The 22,788-nt window shown below is 41.2% G+C and overlaps 1 protein-coding gene across 4 annotated transcripts in view; it reads right to left on the bottom strand.

Moving 5' to 3' along the window:
• Positions 1 to 22,788, bottom strand: part of KIF4A (kinesin family member 4A) — a 128,982-nt gene that overhangs the window by 96,834 nt on the left and 9,360 nt on the right. For all 4 annotated transcript variants that reach the window (XM_066357205.1, XM_066357204.1, XM_066357206.1 and 1 more), the window contains 2 exons: positions 20,214 to 20,380; positions 19,882 to 19,976 (listed from right to left, as the gene is read on the bottom strand). In XM_066357205.1, coding sequence (XP_066213302.1) covers positions 19,882 to 19,976; positions 20,214 to 20,380 — 262 coding nt within the window. The remainder of the gene's footprint in view (positions 1 to 19,881; positions 19,977 to 20,213; positions 20,381 to 22,788) is intronic.

Below are 22,788 nucleotides of genomic sequence, written 5' to 3' on the forward strand. Positions count from 1 at the left end.
AGAAGGAATATAATATGTGCTCACATTCCAGGAATAAGGCAGATACCCATCCATCTGGCCAGCCTCCAGCTACTGAACACCTACTGTGTGCTGGGCACAGTGCTTGGCACAAGGCGCGGGAAAATCAGAACGGGTCTCTAACTTCAAGGAACTCAAAATCTACTGGGAAAAACAGACAAGTAAATAATTACAACGAAAAGGGAGAATGCTGTGAGACTGGGCTGGGTGGCAACTGACTGGGAAGGGAGGTAATGAGTATTATGACAAGGGTTTGGGTCAGAGGCTTTTAGGTATAAATGCATTTGTCAAAACAGAGCTAATATACACTTAAAATTTGTGTTTTTCATTATAAATTTTACATTCAAAAATCTAAACAGATATTAAAGTCCAGTTAATAATATGTAAACTTAAATATTTGGATGTAAGTGTACTAATATATGCAATTTACTTTAAAAAGCATCTAAAAAAAGAATCTGGCTTAATGAATGGAAAGATGGACAGATACGTAATAAAGCCAATATAGTAAAATGTTAATAGTGGAACTTGGACGCAAGGTATAGAATTGTTCCTGTAAGATATTTGAACTTTGATGCATCTTTGAAAATTACAGCCTGACCTGTGGTGGCGCAGTGGATAAAGCGTCGACTTGGAATGCTGAGGTTGCCGGTTCAAAACCCTGGCCTTGCCTGGTCAAGGCACATATGGGAGTTGAAGCTTCCTGCTCCTCCCCCCCTCCCCCCTCTAAAATAAATAAAAATAATTTAAGAAAATTACACAATAAAATGTTACAAAAAAATACTCTGGAGCACTGATTGATAGAAAGACTTTTATACAAAGTAAAGGTTTCATAAGTGGGTGACATCTGAATTATTAATTAAAATCTTAGTGGGAGCTGCCAGCCAGACCAAAAAAGAGAAAGAAGTCAGGCACTCCTGTAGTGAAAACCTGCAACAGGCCGGGCACTATGCCAGGCCCTAGAGATTTAAAGACAAAAAGACAGCTCCCATCTTTGATTGGCTTGCTGTGTATGGGGAGGAGGGGTCAGCTAGGTAAGGAGATGACTGAAACACAGAGTTGGGAAACTGTTAGTGTGGAAAAGAGGTAAACACTAGTTAGTGTGGGGGGCGCAGGGTGTGGGGGGTCAGAGAGAGTTTCATCAAGAGGATGAAATCGGAACTGAGTGAGGAAAGGCAAAATAGAATTAGCCACGTGAAGATGGAAGGAAGGATTTCCGGCAGAGGGAACAGAACGCACAAGGCCACACAGACAATAGAGAAGCTGGCACACTTCGCATGGCTTAGCCAATGGCAAAGAAGGGGTGGGGAGAGGGGAAGCTAGCCAGGTAGGTAGCGCTAGGTCACAGGCATAGAACAAAGGCCACATTAAGCAGCATGGTACTAGGCGCTGAGCTCTGGGAAGAGCTGTAAGCAGGTCTCTCCAGTTTATGGAGAACATTTTGGCTGCTAGTTGGAAGATGACTTGATAGGGCGCCTGACTTGAGAGGGGAGATGAGCTGAAGGGAAACCCATTGGCAAGCTCACTGTAAACAAAGGAATGACGAACGCCTGAACTGAGGTCGTGGTAGCAAGGTAAGAGAAAAGAAGGGAATTGGAGATACAAGTGAGAGGCACAGGACTTGGGTGGTGGATAGGTTGGGAGGAGCCAGTGAAGGGAGCTTGGAATCCGACCCGGTTTCTGGTTTGGGTGACTGGGGCAGAGCTGGCATTCTTCACTGCGGCTGGTGGGGGCGCTGGTTTAACAGCAGCAAGAAGGGATGAGGAGCTTGGGTTCAGATACATGGAGCAGGAGGTACGTGTGGATCATTTATGAGATGCCCACAGGCAACAACATTTCTAGGCTGAAGTGCAGATGGGAGACACGGGCTAGAGCCATGATGGCGAACCTATGACACACGTGTCAGCACGTGTAGCCATTGTTGATGACATGCAACTGGCCGCATACCAGAGAAGTATGGGGCCGCATGCCAAGAAGGACGTTACATCTTGGCTCCTGCATGGCCAGGTGCAGTAGCCGAGGATAAAACATTTGCTGTAGTGTAGACACTCTGTGCTGGAGGTCTGTAGGTCAAAACAACAGAACTCCGGCACAGAGCATCTAGTTTTGGGACTTCTGGTTAGGCCATTAGGTGATCTTTGACCTCACTTCTGGCTGGTGGAGCAGGGAACAGTGGAATGCCACGGGGGACGCATCTCTGGGGGCCCTGTGTTCACCATTACCAGCAACAATCATCCAATCTACTGTTCTGGGGTGTCATGGATTTCTAATTGACCATCATTACTGATTCAAGTGAGGGGGAGGCTGGGAGAGGCGAGGGCCTGTGCTATGGGTGTCATTTCCTGCCATTAGAAATAGCGGCAGCCATCTTAATTTACATAAGATGCAACTTGCAGAATTTCAAGACAGCATCTGGGCTCAGGTGTTTGTCGACTTGAGGTCAAAGCTTGAGAATCTGAAAAGGAGCCGCTTGGAGAATCAAGAGGTGTACCATTATAAACAGGAAATTTGGAGTGCCTGGAACCGAATACCAGACACTTAGCAACCTGAAAAATATAGCAATGGCTTTACTCACAATTTTTCCCTCTACATACTTCTGTGAGACCTTATTCTCAGTGTTGAATAATATCAAAACCAACAAAAGAAACAGATTGATATAGTAAGTTAGTAGCACTTGCTTGGGCTTGAAGTGTATAAAATACCAACCTTCAATTGAAGATTTAGCCAATGAAATTCAGCAACAAAAAAGTCACTAATAGGCAGGTTAAAGAATTCCCCCTCCCCCTCACTTATCTTAGTTCACGGCACCCCACACAAGTTAAATAATATCAAGACCAACAAAAGAAACGGACTGACAGATGAACAAAGAAGTCACTAAGCAGGTAAATTAAATAATTAGTTTTTGGTTTATTAAATACAGTTATATATTACAATTATACATTTTTGTTATTTAAACTATAAATATCACAAAATTATGTTTTTTTTCTCGAAATGACACACCACCTGAGTTATGCTCAGTTTTTTGGCAAATTTTGACACACCAAGCTCAAAAGATTGCCCATCACTGGGCTAGAGGAAGAGTTCGGGGAATAGCAGCATACAGGTAGAAGCTATAAGCCCCGAAGTGGGGGAGACCACTCGGGGTGCAGAGGTGGCAAGGGGACGGGCTTGACCTGCAGGGAGAGAAAGAAATCCCAGGCCAGACCTCAGCTGCTGCAGGGGTGACTGGGGGGGGATGAGGAGTGGAGAGCCCCAGAAAAGTGAGGAGACCCAGGGGAGGAGAGTGTCACAGATCCAAGGGACAAATGAGACTGTCTGGAAGAAGGGGCAGGATGTCAGGCACTGAACTCACCACGTAAGGGAAAGTCCAAAGAGCCTATGGGGCCCAGTTGTTCAGGTCACTGGGAGAGCTCAGCAGGGACAGTTTTAATGGGATGAGGGGGGAGTGATGGCACAAAAGGTGAAGTGAGGAAAGAGAAAGAGAGCCACAGCGTGCAGAGGGTGGTTTTGTTTTAAAACGGGAGAAACACATTAGTGTGCTTCTATGTTGAGGGGGCAAGTCAGTAGAGAAGGAGAGGTTAAAAGCACAGGAGGGCCTGAGCAGGCGGTGGTGTTGTGGATAAAGCATTGGACTGGGACGTGGAGGACCCAGGTTCGAAACCCTGAGGTTGCTGGCTTGAGTGCAGGCTCACCAACTTGAGCATGGGGTCGCTGGCTTGAGCGTGGGATCATAGACATGACCCCATGATCGCTGGCTTGAGCCCAAGGTCACTGGCTTGAGCAAGGGGTCACTCACTCTGCTGTAGCCCCCACCCCTGGTCAAGGCACATATGAGAAAGCAATCACTGAACAACTAAGGTCCGGAACAAAGAATGGATGTGTCTCATCTCTCTCCCTTCCTGTCTGTCTGTCTCTATCTGTCCCTCTCTCTGTCTCTGTCAGAAACAAAACAAACAAAAAAGCACAAGAGGTACAGGGATGCCTGATGGAGCCAGATTTCCAAGGCAGTGGGGAGAGAAGAAACCCCCAGCAGAGAACACACGGGACTGTTTGCAGAACGCTGAGCTGACTGCTGTGGCTGGAACCCCGCAGTCTGTCAGGAATGGCAGAAGATGGAACTGGAAATAGAGAGGCCGGGAGCTGGCAAGGCAGTCCTCTGACACTGTAGAAGGTCAGCAGAGACAAAGTGCATTAGATGACATGGTTATAAAAGGTGACATCAAAACCCCCAAGACTCAAGTTGGACGCAGAGAGATGGCTATGCTGTGGAGAGGTTGATGGGGGAGCAGGCGCCAGCCACATTCTGGGACAGGAGAGACCGGGGCTGTAAGGAAAGGGCACAGCAGCCAGAATTAGTAGGGCACCTGCTGGAGGCCAAGCAGCAGTGTGGGCAGCGGAGCTGTGAGAGACAGCTGAGGAGGCAGGCCGGGTATGAAGGGGCCGGAAGGTCCCTCTGGCTTTTAGACTTCATTCTCTAAGTAATGATGGCCCACTTAGTTTCTAAGCAGGGCAGGTACCGTGGACTAAGTGCTATTTGAAGGAAATTCACTTAGCTCTGGTATCTCGAATGGAATGCCTCCTACTAGTCAAAGCATTAGGAGGCTCTAGACCAGGCGTACAGCAGGAAGGCAGGGACTCTGTAGAGACAGCAGGAACAGAATGGAGGTGCGTTATTTGCTAAGGAACAATATTGCTAAGGAACTAACAGCAGGTAGTGGGTACTTATTCCTAATGGAGATCATGCTGGGAGCAATAAATAGTACGATGCAACAGGAAGAAGAAGCAAGAGACTGAAAAGTTAGGAAAATAGGAGAGTGACGATTTACAAACTCTTCAGGAGAAGAATTTCAACAAGTGTTTGTTCAAGTGCCCTGCCACAGAGATTGGATACGCACTGTAAAGAACCAATTATTTTGCTAATTAGAATGTCACTGTGATATTTTTCATAGTGCTTTTGGCATGGTGGGTACCACCAGAGTGAATCAATCAGGATTAAAAAATAAATTTTATTGCCATACACTAGAAACAAATTTAGAATACAAAATTGTAAAAAATCCTATTTATGCTGTCTACATGGGTTTGTTCAGTTTGTATATTATACTTGAATAAAATTATTTTAAAATATCACTTCCAATACTTTCAAAATACAAATTACCTTAGAACAAAATATGTATAAGACTTCTACAGGGCAAATCACTGAAAAATATTAAAGAACTCCTAAATAAATGGGGAGGTTTCCTATATACATAGATTTGGAAGACTTCGTTTGACTGACTAGAACAGAATACCCAGAAACAGACCAAGGTATATTTGGGCATTTAGTACATGACAGAAATGGTGCCACTCATTGATGGGGAAACGGTGAATTTGTTTATCAATAGCACTAGAACAAATGGGTATTTAGACAGAAAACAAAACTGGACCCTTACATCATACTAAGCAGAGAAAACAGTTCTAGGTGGGTTAAAGACTTATGTGAAAGGCAAAATTGTGAAGCTTTTATTAGATAATACAGAAGAATGTCTTCAAGACCTTGGGGAACTAAAGGATTTCTTAAACAAGACACAAAATAAAAGTATCATAAATGAGAGAGAGTAAACAGACAAGCCAGAGATGAGGGAGAAGATATTTGTAAAACCTGTGGGGTAGGGAGGCTTGCAATTAATGTAACTGAACAGCGACTAGAACCCAGTATATGTTAAAAGGAACTACTTTTGGAATCAGTAAGAAGAAGGCAGACAATAGAAAAATGGGCAAGACCAGAACATGCATTTTACAGAAAAGAAAATATACAAGACCAATAAACATATGAAAAGATAATCAACCCCTTTAGTCATGGAGGTAATGAAAATTAAAACCACAATGGGAGTTACCACATCTGTTAGATTACAAATATTTAAAATTCTGAGAGAATATTGTTGGGGAATGTGGAGCAAAGACTCTCAGACATTGTGACTCCTAGGAAGACAGTTGGATGCATATGCACCCTATAACCCAGTAATTTTATTTTGAGGTATATACTCTAGAAAATTCCTCTACATATGCATGAGGACACATGAACAAGAATGTTGATAAGGGCACTGTTGAGAACAGCCACAAACTGGAAAGAACTGAAATATCCATCAACAGTAGAAAGAATAAACAGTGGTCTAGCCAGACAATGGAATACTGTACCGAAATGGAAATAAAGAGACTATAGCTATATGCCACATAGATGAATCTCACACAGTGCTGAATGAAACATGCAAAACACAAAAGATTCCATACAGTATGATTCCATTGATAACACGTTTAAAAATGGACAAAACTAAACTATGCTGTTGAGAGACAAATCCACAGGCAGCACGTCCAGGAAAGCAAGGAAATGATCATAAGAAAAGTCAGGGAAGGGGGTTGCGATCTGAGAGCGGTATACACAGACGCTGGAAATGTTGTCCTTTTCAACCAGTAATAGATATTACACGGGTGTTCACTATATAATTACTTATTAAAGTATGTGCACGATTTATGCAGTTTTCTGCATGTGTGCTATAATCTTACCAAAAAATGTAACTACGAGTGAATCACATGTGTTGCTAAGCAGTGTGAACTTTTTTGAGCAGCTTAACTCTAAAGGGCAAGAGATAGCGTAGCAGTTACAGGATTCAGGATTGAAGGAGTGTGGGTATATATGCTCATGAAAATACATAGACAAGAATATTCATAGCAGCACTATTCATAAGAGCCCCAAACTGGAAATTACTCAAATGTCCACCCAGCAGGAGAAAGGAAGAAGGAAATGTTGCTCATTCACCAATGTATAGTGATGAAAATGGACGAACTGCAGCTATATGCAATAATATGGCTGAATCTCACAAACATAATGTTGAGTTAGTTACTAGATTTAGCAAAAGAAAAAAATACAGGCATCCAGTTAAATCTGAATTTCAGATAAATGACGCATCATTTTCAATATAAGTATGTTCCCTACAAAATGATTTGTCTCTTATCTGAAATTCTCATTTAACTAGCTGCCCTTTGTCTAGTGACCTCATATTGAAGGAAAAAAATGAGACACAAAGTTGCCCTTTACGGAAGACTAAGACTGAAACAGGCACAAGTGGTGCTTCTGGAACACTTGTAATATTGTTTTGACCTGGGTGCTAGTGACACAGTACAGTCACACTGGGAACATTCATCAGAGGGGAAAATTTTGATCTGGGCATTTTTCTTTTTTATTGATTTTAGAGAAAGAGACAGGAAAGGAGAGAGAGAGGGAGGGAGGAGACATGACAGGTATCAACTCGTAGTTGCTTCACTTTAGTTGTTCATTGATTGCTTCTCAGTGTGCCTTGACCAGGCCGGGGGTGGGGGGCTCAAGCTAGAGACCTTGGGATCCTGTAAATAATCGCACGCTCAAGTGGACGGGCCCGCACTCAAGCCAGCAACCTCAAGTTTCAAACGGGGGATCTCAGGGTCCCAGGTGAAGCTCTGCTCACTGTGGACCACCGGTCAGGCTGGGCATTTTTCTGTATGCCGTATTATACCTCAATTGAATAATCTCTAATCCACCTGTAGTCCATTGATAACCTATCATGCAGCAAACTGAATATGCTTTATATTTAAAGTGATAACAAAAAATAGGGATAAACTTAACAAGAAATGTGCAGCACCCATAGTGAGTAACAGGAGCCAATACCTTGAATAGGTAAATTAATCCAGAATATAAACAGTCTATAAACATAAAAGTATTTTTAACTTTATTGATAACTATAGGAAAGAAAACGAGACAATATTTTCCACTTATCAAATTGGTAATAATACTTAGTAGAAAACTTAGGAAACTTGACCAAAATGAACACTCTTATGCCTTCATGGGAATCTGGTAGTACAGTTTTAAAACGTAGATGGATTTTGGAAAGATGGTAAATTAGATAGCCCAGCTCCCCTTTATTGCCAAGTCTGGACCCTCTATTCCATTCCTGAGCCGAGTAGTTGCCGAGAGAGCGGGCCTGCAGGACGGCGCGGAGACCCGAACCCGAACGTCAGTTCTCTCTGGAACGGAGGAAAGGTCCCGGCCAAGTACCCGGATTCTGATGCCATACAGCCAAAGTGCAAGGACGGGGACGCAGCTCCTGAGAAAGTTCTGGCCGGCAGATGTCTCTGAGCTCCTAGGGGACAGCTGATATCACCCCTGTGAGTGTGCCAGGTTTCCCTGAGCTGAAAATGCTGAGAAGAAACTGAGGAGTTGGGTCGGGTCCTCTCTACCTTGAGACAAGGACAGCACCACACACAAAGAGTACAGGGGGGCCACCTCCTGATGCCCCCCAAGGGTGTGACAAGCTGACTGATAACAGGACTGCTTCTATGGCGCTGGCTCATGGGTACAACCACTGTGCCTTTCCCATGCACTAGGCTGCTATAACTTAAGGGACCCCAGCATTAGACTGGAGCTCCAATAAGCAGAGAAAGGAAAATAACGAGACACAGAAGGGGGGCCAGAAGCCAAAGAGAGGGAGAAGCAGAAAACTCAGAATGGGCTTTTTGTGAGATCAAGTTGCTGAAGGAAATAGACAGCTTGAGCCTGAAAAAGATCACTCAAGGAGATTAACGTTCACCACGACAAAGACTTTCTGGAACAAAAAGAATGAAATACCATTTACCAAAACCAGTAGCAATTATCATTCCAAATATTAAAACAATAAAACCATTCCAATTAAAGTCAGAAACTAGGTGCCCCCACCCCCCGTGAAAAGTAATTTTACAAGTCCAGGGTGTATCTTTCTACATCCTTCTCCTTGTTAATTAACAAAAATATTAGCAATGATAGGAATAAATATTGGCAGAGGTAATTTTCTTTTTACTGATATGATTTCATACTAAGAACACCCAAGACTCTAGTTTAAAATGAAAACTTAGAACACAGTTGTATGTATCAAGATGGATGAAGTTATATGTATCAGGATGGATGAATCTCACAAACATAACATTGAACAGAAAAAAAGTGACAAAAGACCCCACACATAAAATTAGTTATGAAAAGTTTAGTAACAGGCAAAATACCACCCATTGTTAAGGAATACAAGAATAAGGAAATTAATGGAAAAGATAAACACCACATTCACGACAGTAATTATAGTCCTCTCAGCCTGATGCAACCCACCCTGATCCCTTACCACTCAACTAGCAAAGATCACCAAAAACCTCAATTGACGAACCCATCTGTCTCTTCTCAGTCCTCATCTGACATCACCATTCTGAAGCATTAGACACAGGTGACAATCCCTTCTTTCTAGAAACTCTTATCTTGGTTTTTAGACACGACTTACCCTCCTGTGTCTCTTCGGGCCCTTACTTGGCTCTTTACCCTTGACTTGAAGTATCAGTGCTCCCCACTAACATATAATGTTGGCTCACTTGTCATCTAGTCTTTCTCTACACAACTCGCCCGGGCAACCTTACCCACAGGTTCCAAATGTTTATTTCCAACCCAGACGTTGCTTCTAAGCTCTAGCTCTGAATTTCCCATTTCCTTAGGGACTTCTCTAATATGCATTCCTAATCTGACACGTACAAAATCAAACTCATTATCCTTCTCTCTACTTATATGCTTCCAAACAGGTGGTGCCCGGGTTACAAATGAGAGAGGTTCTGTAGGTTTGAAATTGTTTAGGCATTTCTATGTGCAGAAAGGTAAAAATAAACATATGTTAAGACAAACACCTGTCTAATTTGCATTTAATAGGTAAATGTACCTGTTCCAACTTACACACAAATTCAACTTCAGAACAAACCTACAGAACCCATCTCGTCTGTAACCTGGGGACGGCCCATGTGCCCATGGCTAGTTCTCTCACTCGCTTCCCTTCAGCTGTTGGCAGCTCCACTTGGTTTAAGACTCAACTGTGATTTGCCATAAACTTCTTTGCCTCACAGAACAGATGTGACACTTGAATTCACCCTATTCTTTCACACGCAGTAATGCAATACGCAACAAAATCCTGATGGGCCATATACATCCTCTGAAAATATTCTAGAGGCTCTAGCAACTTTCCTAGCTCTCAGTAGGTATAAAATCGCTCCTAACAGTAGGAAAGGGCTTGGCTTTGGGGACATTTTGTCAGCTAACGAGAACAATTTTGTCCCACCCTTATGAGCCTCTTCCACACACAAAGTCTACTTCAAATGTTGACAAGCACCCTGTCAATCATCTAGGGGTCTTGGTTCAGCTGGGCTTTTCTATACACATCAGTAAGGCCCCCCAGATTCCTTATTAACCACCACTCAGAGCAAGTAAAAACATAGAAGATGGAATTAATAATTATGAAAAGGATCCTAGATACCAAAAATTATGTTACACGTCTTGTATATATGAGTTTACTTAATCCTCACACCTCTGTGGGGGGTATATATTCAAATTCCATTTAACAAATGAAGACATTGAAGCTCTGAACTGTGTAAGCAAAACCCTCTAATGCACTCGAGTGAAACTCCTTTGGGAGCCCCTAAGAGTCTGAGGATGTTGCCAAGTGAGAAAGCCACCTCCCCTAACTTATAATTGATTGCTGGTAGATCAGAAACCGCAAAATCCCTGACAGATGGAAAGAGGATGACTCAGACTAAGAGAATAAAAGGATTTACAGGAGAGAACTGCTGTGACAAAGTGGCACCAACTCTAGGGCAGTGCAGACTCGAAGGCAGTGGATTCAGCAAACGGGAGGGTCCTTGGGACCCCAGTCAGGGTAAGTGGTTGTGGTACCCGAATTGGGCTAGTAACCACCGATATGGCAGGAATGAGTTCAAACACAAACATAAAAAAAATACCTAGGATAGAACCCTCTGTTAAAAGAGAGTATCAGATTAGAATGAACGACCAACTGACTGGTTGAATGAAATCTAGCTACATGGTTTTGATAAGGGATGCAAACAGACGTGTCAGGCAAGGGCCAACAAAGAGAATGTGGACAAAATAGATGTGATCGTCTAAGAGATACATGTCATGATACTTTATGCCGGTATCAACAGAGCTTCAAATGTATAATGCATAAATAAAGAAATACAGGGAAAAATCGACAGATCCTTGGTCATACTGTGAGAAAATAACATATGGAATAAATAACAAGAAAAGACATGGAGGATCTGAGTAATACAATTAACATGCTTATCTGATAAGTACATATAGAACTATATACCCAACAGAAAACATTCTTTTCAAATACACATGAAATATTAAAGATCAAACAAGAATCAGGTCAAATTTCTTTCTTTCTTTGTTTTTTAACAGAGAGAGAGTCAGAGAAAGGGACAGATAGGGACAGACAGACAGGAACAGAGAGAGATGAGAAGCATCAATCATCAGTTTTTCGTTGCGACACCTTAGTTGTTTATTGCTTGCTTTCGCATATGTGCCTTGACCATGGGCCTTTAGCAGACCAAGTAACCCCTTGCTCGAGCCAGAGACCTTGGGTCCAAGCTGGTGAGCCTTGCTCAAACCAGGTGAGCCTGTGCTCAATTTGGCAACCTCGGGGTCTCGAACCTGGGTCCTCCGCATCCCAGTCCGATGCTCTATCCACTGCGCCACCGCCTGGTCAGGCGCCAAATTTCTAAAAACAGAAATCGCACACATTCCTTCATCATAAGGCAATAAATCAGAAATTAACAACAAAAGGATACCTAGTAATGTCTCCTATATCACTCTTAGGTTAAAGAAAAAACTAAAAGGAAAATATCATCCTATTTAGAAATGAACAGAGTATGATTTCTCAAAATTGTAAGATTATATCCAAGTGGTATTTAAAGGAAAGTGGATAGCTGTCAATGAATCTTTTTAGACAAGGACAATTGAAAATAAATGAGCTATACCACCAAAAAGAGAGAGAATCAAACAGTATGTGCAAGTAAGAGAAAAAAATTGATTCTGAATGTGATTTAGCCTCTAGATCCAACTACTAATTTGTGAGAAAAACAGAGGAAAGAGAAATGTTAAAATTACATGGGGATGCAATCAACCAAAATTCACACTATGAAAAATTCTAAAAACAACCTGATTTCTTCAATAAAAATCGTTCCAGGAAGCTGAGATGGAGACTTAAAAGAACTGTTGATTAATAACATCATGTGGACTTTGGATCCTGATCCAAACAAATAAAATCAACGAGACTAATGGAAATTTGAACACTTGACTAGACATTTCATATTAAGGCATTATTAATTTCTAGGTGATTATATTTTTAAAAGACTTTTCTTTCAGATACAGACTGAAATAAACAATATGTCTGGGATTTGCTTCAAAATAATGTCAGAGGGAGAAAGTGGTCAGGACACAAATAAACTGAAACTGGCTGGTCATAAATTAGTCATTGTTGAAACTGCATGACAGGTACACGGGGGTTCATTATTCACCCTGACCTCTTTTGAATATACTTGAAAAGCTTTAAAAAAAAAAAAGAGGAGAACTAAGCTTTCAAACTCAGGAAGCAATGAAAAGACTATAACAAAAACAAAATCAAGTAATTTAGACATAAGTTATTAATAGAGAGTAAAAAAATAAAATCAGAAAAAAGGTAGAGTTAATCAACAAATCTTTCAAATATGATAGAAAAAAATAGAGAATACATATAAACAAATGAACTTGAAGTAGAGACATAATTATTGATATATAGATTAACAATATAAAGTAAATCAACATATAGTATTAGACCAATAAATTTGACAATCTGGAAAAAATGAAAAATTTTCTAAGAAAATATAAATGAACAAAATTGGTTCAAGATATAGAAAACCAAACCTTCAAGAAAACTTCAGAGCTAATTTCCATGTTATATAAACTGTACCAGCACACAGGAAAAACAAAAACAAAACAAAACAAAAAACAAAACTGAAAGCTTCCCAACCCGTTTTATACAGCTGGTAAAACCTTTAGTAAAACCCAAATTGGACAAGGAGAGCACACATGCAAAAAAAGGTATGGGTCACTCTTTCATAGGAACAGATACGCAAAGGTCTTAAACTGAAAATTAGTATATGAACTCCAGCAATGTGCACAAAGAATAATTTAGCATGGTCTATTGGGGTAACTCAATAATAAAGAATTTATTTTTACAATTTACTCTATCAACAGGTTAAAAGAAGAAAAACTACATGATAATTGACTTCCAATAAATGATAAAATTCAGCACTCATTCGTTATTTTCAAAATACTGAATCTAATTCTTAACAAACAAGGAATAAAAAATCACTTCATTGGCTAGAAATGTTCAATAGATAGTTAAAGGTGAAACACTAGCGCCTGACCAGGTGGTAGCACAGTGGATAGAGCATCGGACTGGGATGCAGAGGACCCAGGTTTGAGACCCTGAGGTTGCCAGCTTGAGCGCGGGCTCATCTGGTTTGAGCAAAGCTCACCAGCTTGGACCCAAGGTCACTGGCTTGAGCAAGGGGTTACTTGGTCTGCTGTAGCCCCACAGTCAAGGCACATATGAGAAAGCAATGAACAACTAAAGTGCCACAAGAAAAAACTGATGATTGATGCTTCTCATCTCTCTCCATTCCTGTGTGTCTGTCCCTATGTATCCCTCTCTCTGACTCTCTCTCTGTAAAAAAAAAAAAGAAAAGTGAAACACTAGCAACATTTTGGTTAGAGTGGGAAAGAAAAGGTAATGGTTACCATCACTAAAACGATTCAATCTTAAAATAAAAAAGAAAAGAAGTAAGGTACAAATGCCAGAGAGAGAGAAGACAGTGTCTACCTGAAAGTGTTAATATTCACCTAGAAAATCCCAGAAACACAAGTGACAAAGAGAAACTAAAAAAGCAATTCTGTGACCTCAAACTACAGGGAATTACAGAATTAGTCCAGGAAAGTCACAAAACATACAATAACAGGTTAGAATTATCCAAGGACTACAAGATTGGCTTAATTTAACATCCAAAAATCAATTAATGCAATATATTATATCAACAGAATAAAGAACAAAAATAACATGATCGTGTCAATAGATGATGATAAAACATCTGACAAATTCATGATAAAAACACTCAACAGACTAGGCATAGAAGGGAATTTCCTCACCCTTGTATGGGAACCTATGCAAAACCTACAGCTAACACAGGCTTAATAGGAAAAGACTGAACGCTTCTCCCTGAAATCAGGAACAAGATAACAACACCCACTCTCACTGCTTTCTAGCCAACGCTGTACTGGATGTTCCAGCAGGGACAATTAGGCAAGAAAACGAAATAAAGTCATCCAGACCCGAAGGGAAGAAGTAAAACTTTTTCTGTTCACAGATGACATAACCTTATATACAGAAATCTTAAAAAATTCATTTTAAAAATCTATTAAAACTAACAAGTTCAGCAAGGTTGCAAACCAAAGATAAATATGCAAAGCTAAAAAATAATTGAAAATAAAAGTAAGGAAACAATTCCATTTACAACAGCATTGAGAAGAATTAAATATTTAGGAATAAATTTAACAAAGAAGTATAAAACTTATACCCTGAAAATAAAAAATAAGTGGAGAGACATCTGATGTTCATGAGTCAAAAGGTTTAATGTTAAGATGACAGTACTTCCTAAACGGAAATGAAGATGCAGCCAGTCCCTATGAAAAACCCAGCTGCTTCTTTGCAGAAAATGTCAAGTTGATCCTGACATTCACATGGAAGTGCAAAGGACCCAGAATAGCCCGAACAACTTTGAAAAAAAAAAAAATGAAGTTGAACCCTGGCCGGTTGGCTCAGTGGTAGAGCGTCGGCCTAGCGTGCGGAGGACCCGGGTTCGATTCCCGGCCAGGGCACACAGGAGAGGCGCCCATTTGCTTCTCCACCCCTCCGCCGCGCTTTCCTCTCTGTCTCTCTCTTCCCCTCCCGCAGCCAAGGCTCCATTGGAGCAAAGATGACCCGGGCGCTGGGGATGGCTCTGTGGCCTCTGCCTCAGGCGCTAGAGTGGCTCTGGTCGCAATATGGCGACGCCCAGGATGGGCAGAGCATTGCCCCCTGGTGGGCAGAGCGTCGCCCCCTGGTGGGCGTGCCGGGTGGATCCCGGTCGGGCGCATGCGGGAGTCTGTCTGACTGTCTCTCCCTGTTTCCAGCTTCAGAAAAATGAAAAAAAAAAAAAATTAAGTTGAAGCACTCACATTTCCCCAATTTCAAAACTTACTACAAAGCTCCAGTAATCAAGACAGTGTAGTACAGCCATAAGGATACCTACATAGATCGATGGACTAGAATCCAGAGTCCAAGTGCTTCTGGACAAAGATGCCAAGACAATTCAATGGGGAAAGAATAATCTTTCAACAAATGATGCTGGGACAACTGAATACCTATGTGCAAAAGACTGAAGTTTGGACTGCCACTTCATACCATGTACAAAATCTAACTAAAGATGGATGAAAGACCTAAATCGAACATCTAACACTATCAAATTCTTAGGAGAACACAGAAGTGTAAGTTTTTGTGAACCTGGATTAGGCAATGGTTTTTGATATGACACTAAATGCGCAAGCAACAAGAGAAAAGTAGATGATTGAAGTTCATCAAAAATTTTAAAATGTGTGCTTCAAAGGACACTATCAGTAAAGTGAGAAAACAACCCAAAGAGTGGGGGAAAACACTTGCAAAGCATATATCTGATAAGGGGCTCTTACCCAGAATATATAAAGAACATGCACAATTCAACAATAAAAAAATAACCCAAATAAAAATGGGCAAAGGATTTGAATATTTTCCCAAAGAAGATTCGCCAATTGCTGACAAGCATGTAAAACAATGTTCAGTATCATTAGCCATCAGGGAAATGCAAACCAAAACCACAATGAGATATCATTTCACACACACTAGGATGGCTAGAATGAAAGACAGAATAAAACTAAAAATATGGAGAAATTAGAATCCTCATATATTATTGGTAAGAATGTAAAATGGTACAGTTGCTGTGAAAAAGTCTGGCAGTTCCTCAAAAAGTTAAATGCCGAGTTGCCATTATGACCCAGCAATTACACTCTTAGGTATATACCTTAGAAAAATTAAAACATACATCTACACAAAAACTTGTACATCAGTGCTCATAGCAGCATTATTCAATAACCCAAAGTGGAAACAACGTAAATGTTCATCAAGAAATGAATGGATAAATAAAAAGATATATTCATGTGCCTGATCCGTGGCGATGCTCTGAAGAGCATCGGCCTGGGACGCTGAGGACCCAGGTTCAAAACCCTAAGGTTGCCAGCTTGAGCGTGGGCTCATCCAGCTTGAAGGCCAAGTTCGCTCGCTGGCTTGAGCAAGGGGTCACTGGCCCAGCATGAGCCCCCAGGTCAAGGCACGTATGAGAAGTAATCAATGAACTAAAGTGCCGCAACTACAAGTTGATGCTTCTCATCTCTATCCCTTCCTGCCTGCCTGCCTGTCTCTCTCTCAGACACACAAAAGATATACCTATTCATGCAACAGAGATATTGTTTGGTGAATCAATGTCACCCCAATAAATTAAATAAAAATAATTAATAAAAAAGAAACGAAGTGCTGATATTTGCTACAACATGGATGGATCTTGGAAACATTATGTTAAGTGAAAGAGGCCAAACACAAAAGACCATACATATACTGCATGATTACACTTACGAGGGTCCTCCAGTTACGGCAGTCATATAACGTTTTGAGTTTACAACGCTCACTCCCATAAAAATTAAAAAAAATTGAGATGCAAGTGTTTCAGCTGTTACTATAGCACAGTATATTTATTTCCTTTTCCTTTTTCTGTGGCTTAGTTGTGTTTTTATGTTCTAGATTATGATTTTACAACTGTCTTAAGATAGGTAAGTGATTTAAGCTAGGGTGTTTTTCGACTTGCATCAAAATTCAGGGTATGTCACTGTCATAGGAACAGAACTGTGTCATAACCCAAGGACCCCCTGTATATAAAATGTCCAGAATAGGCAAACCTGTAGAGAGAGAAAGATTAGTCATTGCCTGGGAGGGAAAGGGGCGCTGGGGAGAAATAGAGAGTGACTATGTTAATGGGTGTAGGTTTCTTTTTGGGGTGATAAAAATATTCTAAAATTTGTTGCAGTGACTGTTGTACAACTTTGTGAATCACTGAACTGTACACTTTAAAAGGGTAAATTTTAATGCATACTTATTATATCTTTATTGTTTAAAAAGGACTTTAACAGTTACTGTATTACCCAGATATTACACTCGTAGGTATGAACTTAAAGAGAAATTAAAACATTTGTGCACACAAATACTTATGCACAAATGTTCATAGAGTATAATTCAAAATAGCCAAATTGGATACAACTGATGGACAAACAAAATGCTGCATATCCGTATTATGGAACATGATTCAGCAATAAAAGGGAACGAGGTACTGACACATGCTACAACATGGACGACCCTTGAAAAGGACAAGGGATCCCTTTTCTCCACACCTTGCCAACATCTGTTTGTTCACTAGTATTTGGTGGGACCGCAGACTGGTGCAGCCTCTCATGAAAAACAGTATGAAGGTTCCTCAAAAAATATTAAAACTAGAACTACCATATGATCCAGTTTTCCACTTCTGGGTATTTACGTGAAGAAATCCAAAACATTAATTCAAAAAGATATATGCAACCCTATGTTCAATGCAGCATACTTTACAATACCCAACATATGGAAGCAACCAAAAATTGAAGAATGAATAAAGAAGATTTATATGAATAAATCTATATACGATGGAATATTACTCAGCAATAAAAATAATAAAATCCTGCCATTTGTGACAACATGGATGGACCCAGGGGGTATTATGGCAAATGAAGTAAGTCAGACAGAGAAAGACAAATACCACATTACCGTATGATTTCACTCATATGTGTAATCTTAAAAAACAAACAAACAAATAAAACAGAAACAGACTCACCAATACAGAGAACAAACTGATGGTTGCCAGAGAGGAGGGGAGTAAAGGGTGTTGAAAAATGCAAAGGGAATAAAAGGTATAAGCCTCTAGTTATAAAAGAAGTGTCACAGGGATGCAATATACTACACAGGGAATGCAGTCAGGAGTATCGTAATACGTAGCTTTGTATGGAGACAGGTGGTTACTAGATTTATCATGGCGATCACATTGAAGGTATATAAACGTTGAGCCCTATGTTGTACACTTGAAACTAACATAATACAGGGTGGGGCAAAAGTAGTTTTACAATTGCGAGTACATGAAACAGTTTATTCTTGTATTATTACTTATTAATTATTGTATTATATTTCATAGGAACAACTATAAACCTACTTTTGCCCCACCATGTATTGCACGTCAAATGTACTTTAAAAAATATACATTTATCACATGATGAATCCTTTAAAAACCAAAATTAACCTTAAATGAAACAAACCAGTCATAAAAAACGGCATATTATTGATACATGATCCTATTTATATGAAATATAGCTTAGTGGGTGCCTAGGGTAAGAGAAGGGTTGAGAATGGGGAGTGACTGCTAATAGATATTGAGTTTCTTTTGGGGGATGATGAAGATGTTGTAAAATTAGATGGTGGTAGTCGCTGTCCAACTCTGAGCATGCTAAAATCCACTCCAGTGTACAGTTTAAATGAGTGAATTTTATGGTATGCGAATTGTATCTCAATAAAGCTGTTAAAATATAACTCAAAACTATACACCCCCCAAATGATAAAAGGGCACAAGAACCTTTAAATAAGGAGGTTAAATCTCAAAGTACAGACATGGAACAAAAAGGACACTTAAATACATTCAGAACACAAAGCTGAAAGAGGGAGAAACAGGTCTCTGCTGTGTGCCCGCAGTGCGTACTAATGAGTGACGGAGTCAACTCAATGACCGTTTTTGCTTCTGCCTTCTCAGTCCCTGAGGGAACTGAAGCCCAATCTGAGTAAAGACATAGCGAGAACTCATCTATCTTTTTATTTTTATTTTTGAGAACTCATCTATCTTAATAAGAGTTCAGATATCTTGGACCAGATGAATTCTAGCTGAGGCAACTAAGGGTAATTTCAGATGAGAGTACTGAAACTATGTTAGGGATCTTTGAGAAAACAGGGAAGCAGGGCCCAGAAGACCGGGCGAACGTAATTTCAACATTCAGAACAAAAGAGGTAAAAGTGAACTCCATAAGTCACAGACCAGTAAGTTCGATGTTCCTCTGGATTATTACAGGGATAGCTTGCAAGAACCTCAAAATGGAAGGAAAAGCACTAGAAGCCAGCTTGAATTCACTAAGAAAAAGTCAGTTTGGACTAATTCTTATTTCATTTTGTATTGTTACTAAGCTGATGGCTATGAGAAACATGGTGGACTTAGTACACCTGGATTTCAGCAAGGCACTGGATAAAATCTTTTATGAGATCCTTAAGTACAAAATTGAGAAATAGGAGCTGGTTGTTAATCTTTGTTAAGAGAGATTAATAATTGCTTAAAAGACCATTTCCACAGCATGCAGATCACCAGATCACTAGCGTGCCAGATGAAGGTTTCTAATAGCATACACGGGGGTTCTTCTAGCCTTTATATCCAACATCTTAAGTGAAGACATGGAAGCCATGCTGATGAGGTTTATGTGACAACATCTGAAAAGGATAGTGAATACTTGAGGGTATTGGTTTTAATCATAAGGAATTGGGGGTAAAACAAAACAAAAACTTGCCTGGGCCAGATGAAACCAAACCAAGGGCTAGATCCAAATCCCACACCTAAATTAGAAAGTGAGTGCAAGGGAAAGAAACAATTTTTCACTTTTTCTGAAATCAGCCTCAAGCTCGAATTGTAGGTACTGTTAGATTGTGACCTGAAATATCCCCGTCAAGACACCGACGGTACCAACAAGAAGTTTTTATCTACAACTGTGGCCTTAATGATTCTCACCCTCTTTTAGCCGATCCCCTTCAGCCTTGGTTTTCTTCAGTCTTTCCGATCCAGCGAGGTCTACAAGGTGCAGCTTGGTGCGAAAGCAGCTATTCCTGTGATAGTGACAGGAAGACATAGTGAGAACAGCACATCAGCTCGAGGACACTGGAGTATCAAAGCTGACCTGCCAGCTCTCCTTTCCTCTGGAGTCAGTCCAAATGGCCCCTCTGATTACTAGTGCTCTGAGTACTGATGTCAGATGACTTGTCAAATCAATTAAAGAAGCAATCTAATATTCAACTTTAGGAAAATGAATGTTAAAAATCTTGACTCTTTATGTTATAACTTACTTGTCACTTTTCTTTCTTTGCTCTATGGAGATGGTAAAGATGGCATGAGACCGGGACGACTGGGAGTTCATAGCTGTGGAGGCCACAGACCTAGCGTTGTTGCCCTGTTCCAAACAGGAAACAGTGTCCAGGGCAACTAAAACAGTCTTCTCTGTGAGTCCCACAATCTAATGCAGACAAAGAAAATATTCCCTTATGATTCATACTTCTTTTTTTTTTTTTATTGAGAGGCAGGAAGGCAGATAGACAGACTCTGTATGCAACCCGATGGGGATTCACCCAGCAAGCCCCCTTCCTGGCCATGATCGGTCCATCTGGGCTGTTGCTTGGCAACTGAGCTATTTTTAGTGCCTGAGGCGAGGCCATGGAGCCATCCTCAGTGCCTGGGGCCAACTTGCTTGAACCAATTAAGCCATGGCTGCGGGAGGGGAGGGGAGAGGAGAGAGAAAAGGGGAGAGAAGCAGATGGTTGCTTTTCCTGTGTCCCTGACTGGGAATCAAACATAGGACATCCACATGGCAGGCTAATGCTCTACCACTGAGCCAACTGATCAGGGGCATGATTTATACTTCAAATACTTTATTAGAAATATAAGAACTGGTGGTTAAAAAGAATAATGCCTTGATGTTCCAGTAGAACCTTAATAAGCAGAACAGTTGTGGTTTTAACTTGCAACTCTGATCCCTGTGATTCCTGCAAACCAAGGTCTCCAATCTTCCATAGGGACTAGACCAGGGATCCTCAAACTTTTTACACAGGGGGCCAGTTCAATGTCACTCAGACCATTGGAGGGCCGGACTATAAAAAAAACTATGAACAAATCCCTATGCACACTGCACATATCTTATTTTAAAGTAAAAAAACAAAACGGGAACAAATACAATATTTAAAATAAAGAACAAGTAAATTTAAATCAATAAACTGACCAGTATTTCAATGGGGACTATGCTCCTCTCACTGACCACCAATGAAAGAGGTGCCCCTTCCGGAAGTGCAGTGGGGGCCGGATAAATGGCCTCAGGGGGCCGCATGTGGACCGCAGGCCGTAGTTTGGGGACCCCAGGACTAGACAAAACAAAGGTGCCAGCCAACAGTGGAGCTAAAAAAGGCCTCTCGATTTTAGGGTAGCAATGAATAAGGTGCCTTCCAGGGAGCTTCAAGTGAAGGTAAGCTTTGGCCCAAAAAACAGCAAGGGTAACACAAACAGCTCTGGTATTTCTCTTTGCTCCTTCCTCTTTTTTGCGACCCTAGGTTCCTCCCTAGACCTCTGATCTGTTTCAAACCTCATTTCTCACTAGGGAAGTCGCATGGCATAGTTTGCACTGGGTTAGGAAGCCAGAAAACAGGATCCTAGGCGTGGTACTGTATCTAGCTGTGAGAGTTAGTACAAGTTAAAATCTCTTGGAGTCTCAGCTAGCCGTATTATGCTATTTTATTACTCCATAACTGCCAAATCTGCATTGGTATCTTTGTTTCTAGTCTTTATGTATAATTGCCTGCTGCTTACACCTTGAAATCAGTAAATTATAAACCAAACTCATCTTTCTCCCACCACCACTGATTCTATCCACTACTTCTTCATTTCTATTAATACTGCTATTCTCAAAATCTCAGATTCACCTCGATTCCTTCCATTCCTCCATTTCTCATCAAGCACTAACTCCTTGCCATTCTTTTTTTTTTTTGAATTTTTCCAAAGCTGGAAATGGGGAGGCAGTCAGACAGACTCCCGCATGTGCCCGACCGGGATCCACCCGGCATGTCCACCAGGGGGCGATGCTCTGCCCCTCTGGGGCGTTGCTCTCTTGTAACCAGAGCCATTCTAGCACCTGAGGCAGAGGGCATAGAGCCATCCTCAGCGCCCGGGCCTACTTTGCTCCAGTGGAGCCTTGGCTGCGGGAGGGGAAGAGAGAGACAGAGAGGAAGGAGAGGGGGAGGGGTGGAGAAGCAGATGGGCACTTCTCCTGCGTGCCCTGGCCGGGAATCAAACCTGGGACTACTGCACGCCAGGCCGACACTCTACCACTGAGCCAACCAGCCAGGGCCGCCATCTTCTTTTGACCTCATTGCTTCCTTTTCCTTTCTACTTGGCTAGGCCAGGCCCATTTTACATCATGCCTGAAAAACAAGGCAGAGTTTTCCCAATTGGCCCTCCTCATCCTACTCTTTCTCCTTTTCAGTCCATTTCTGTTTAATATTCCCCAAAATCCTGCTTCCTAAAATGTCACCAGACTACAAGCTCTGTGCTAGATAAAGATGACACACAGAGATTTTCAGATACTCTTCTAACCTCCAGGAGCTAACTTAGGTGGAGAGATAAACATGCGAGATAAAGAGTTGGTAAAAGTAGCCCTTGCAAACCTTCACTTGGGAGTTGTTTTTGTGTGTGTGTGTGTGTGACAAAGACAGAGAGAGGGACAGATAGGAACAGACAGACAGGGAGAGAGATGAGAAGCATCAATTCTTTGTTGCAGCACCTTAGTTGTTCATTGATTGCTTTCTCATATGTGCCTTGATGGGGGGGGGGGCTGCGGCAGAACGAAGGACCTCTTGCTCAAGCCAGCGACCTTAGGCT

The sequence above is a fragment of the Saccopteryx leptura genome, chromosome X (genome assembly GCF_036850995.1).
Source record: "Saccopteryx leptura isolate mSacLep1 chromosome X, mSacLep1_pri_phased_curated, whole genome shotgun sequence".
NCBI classification, from domain to species: Eukaryota; Metazoa; Chordata; class Mammalia; order Chiroptera; family Emballonuridae; genus Saccopteryx; species Saccopteryx leptura.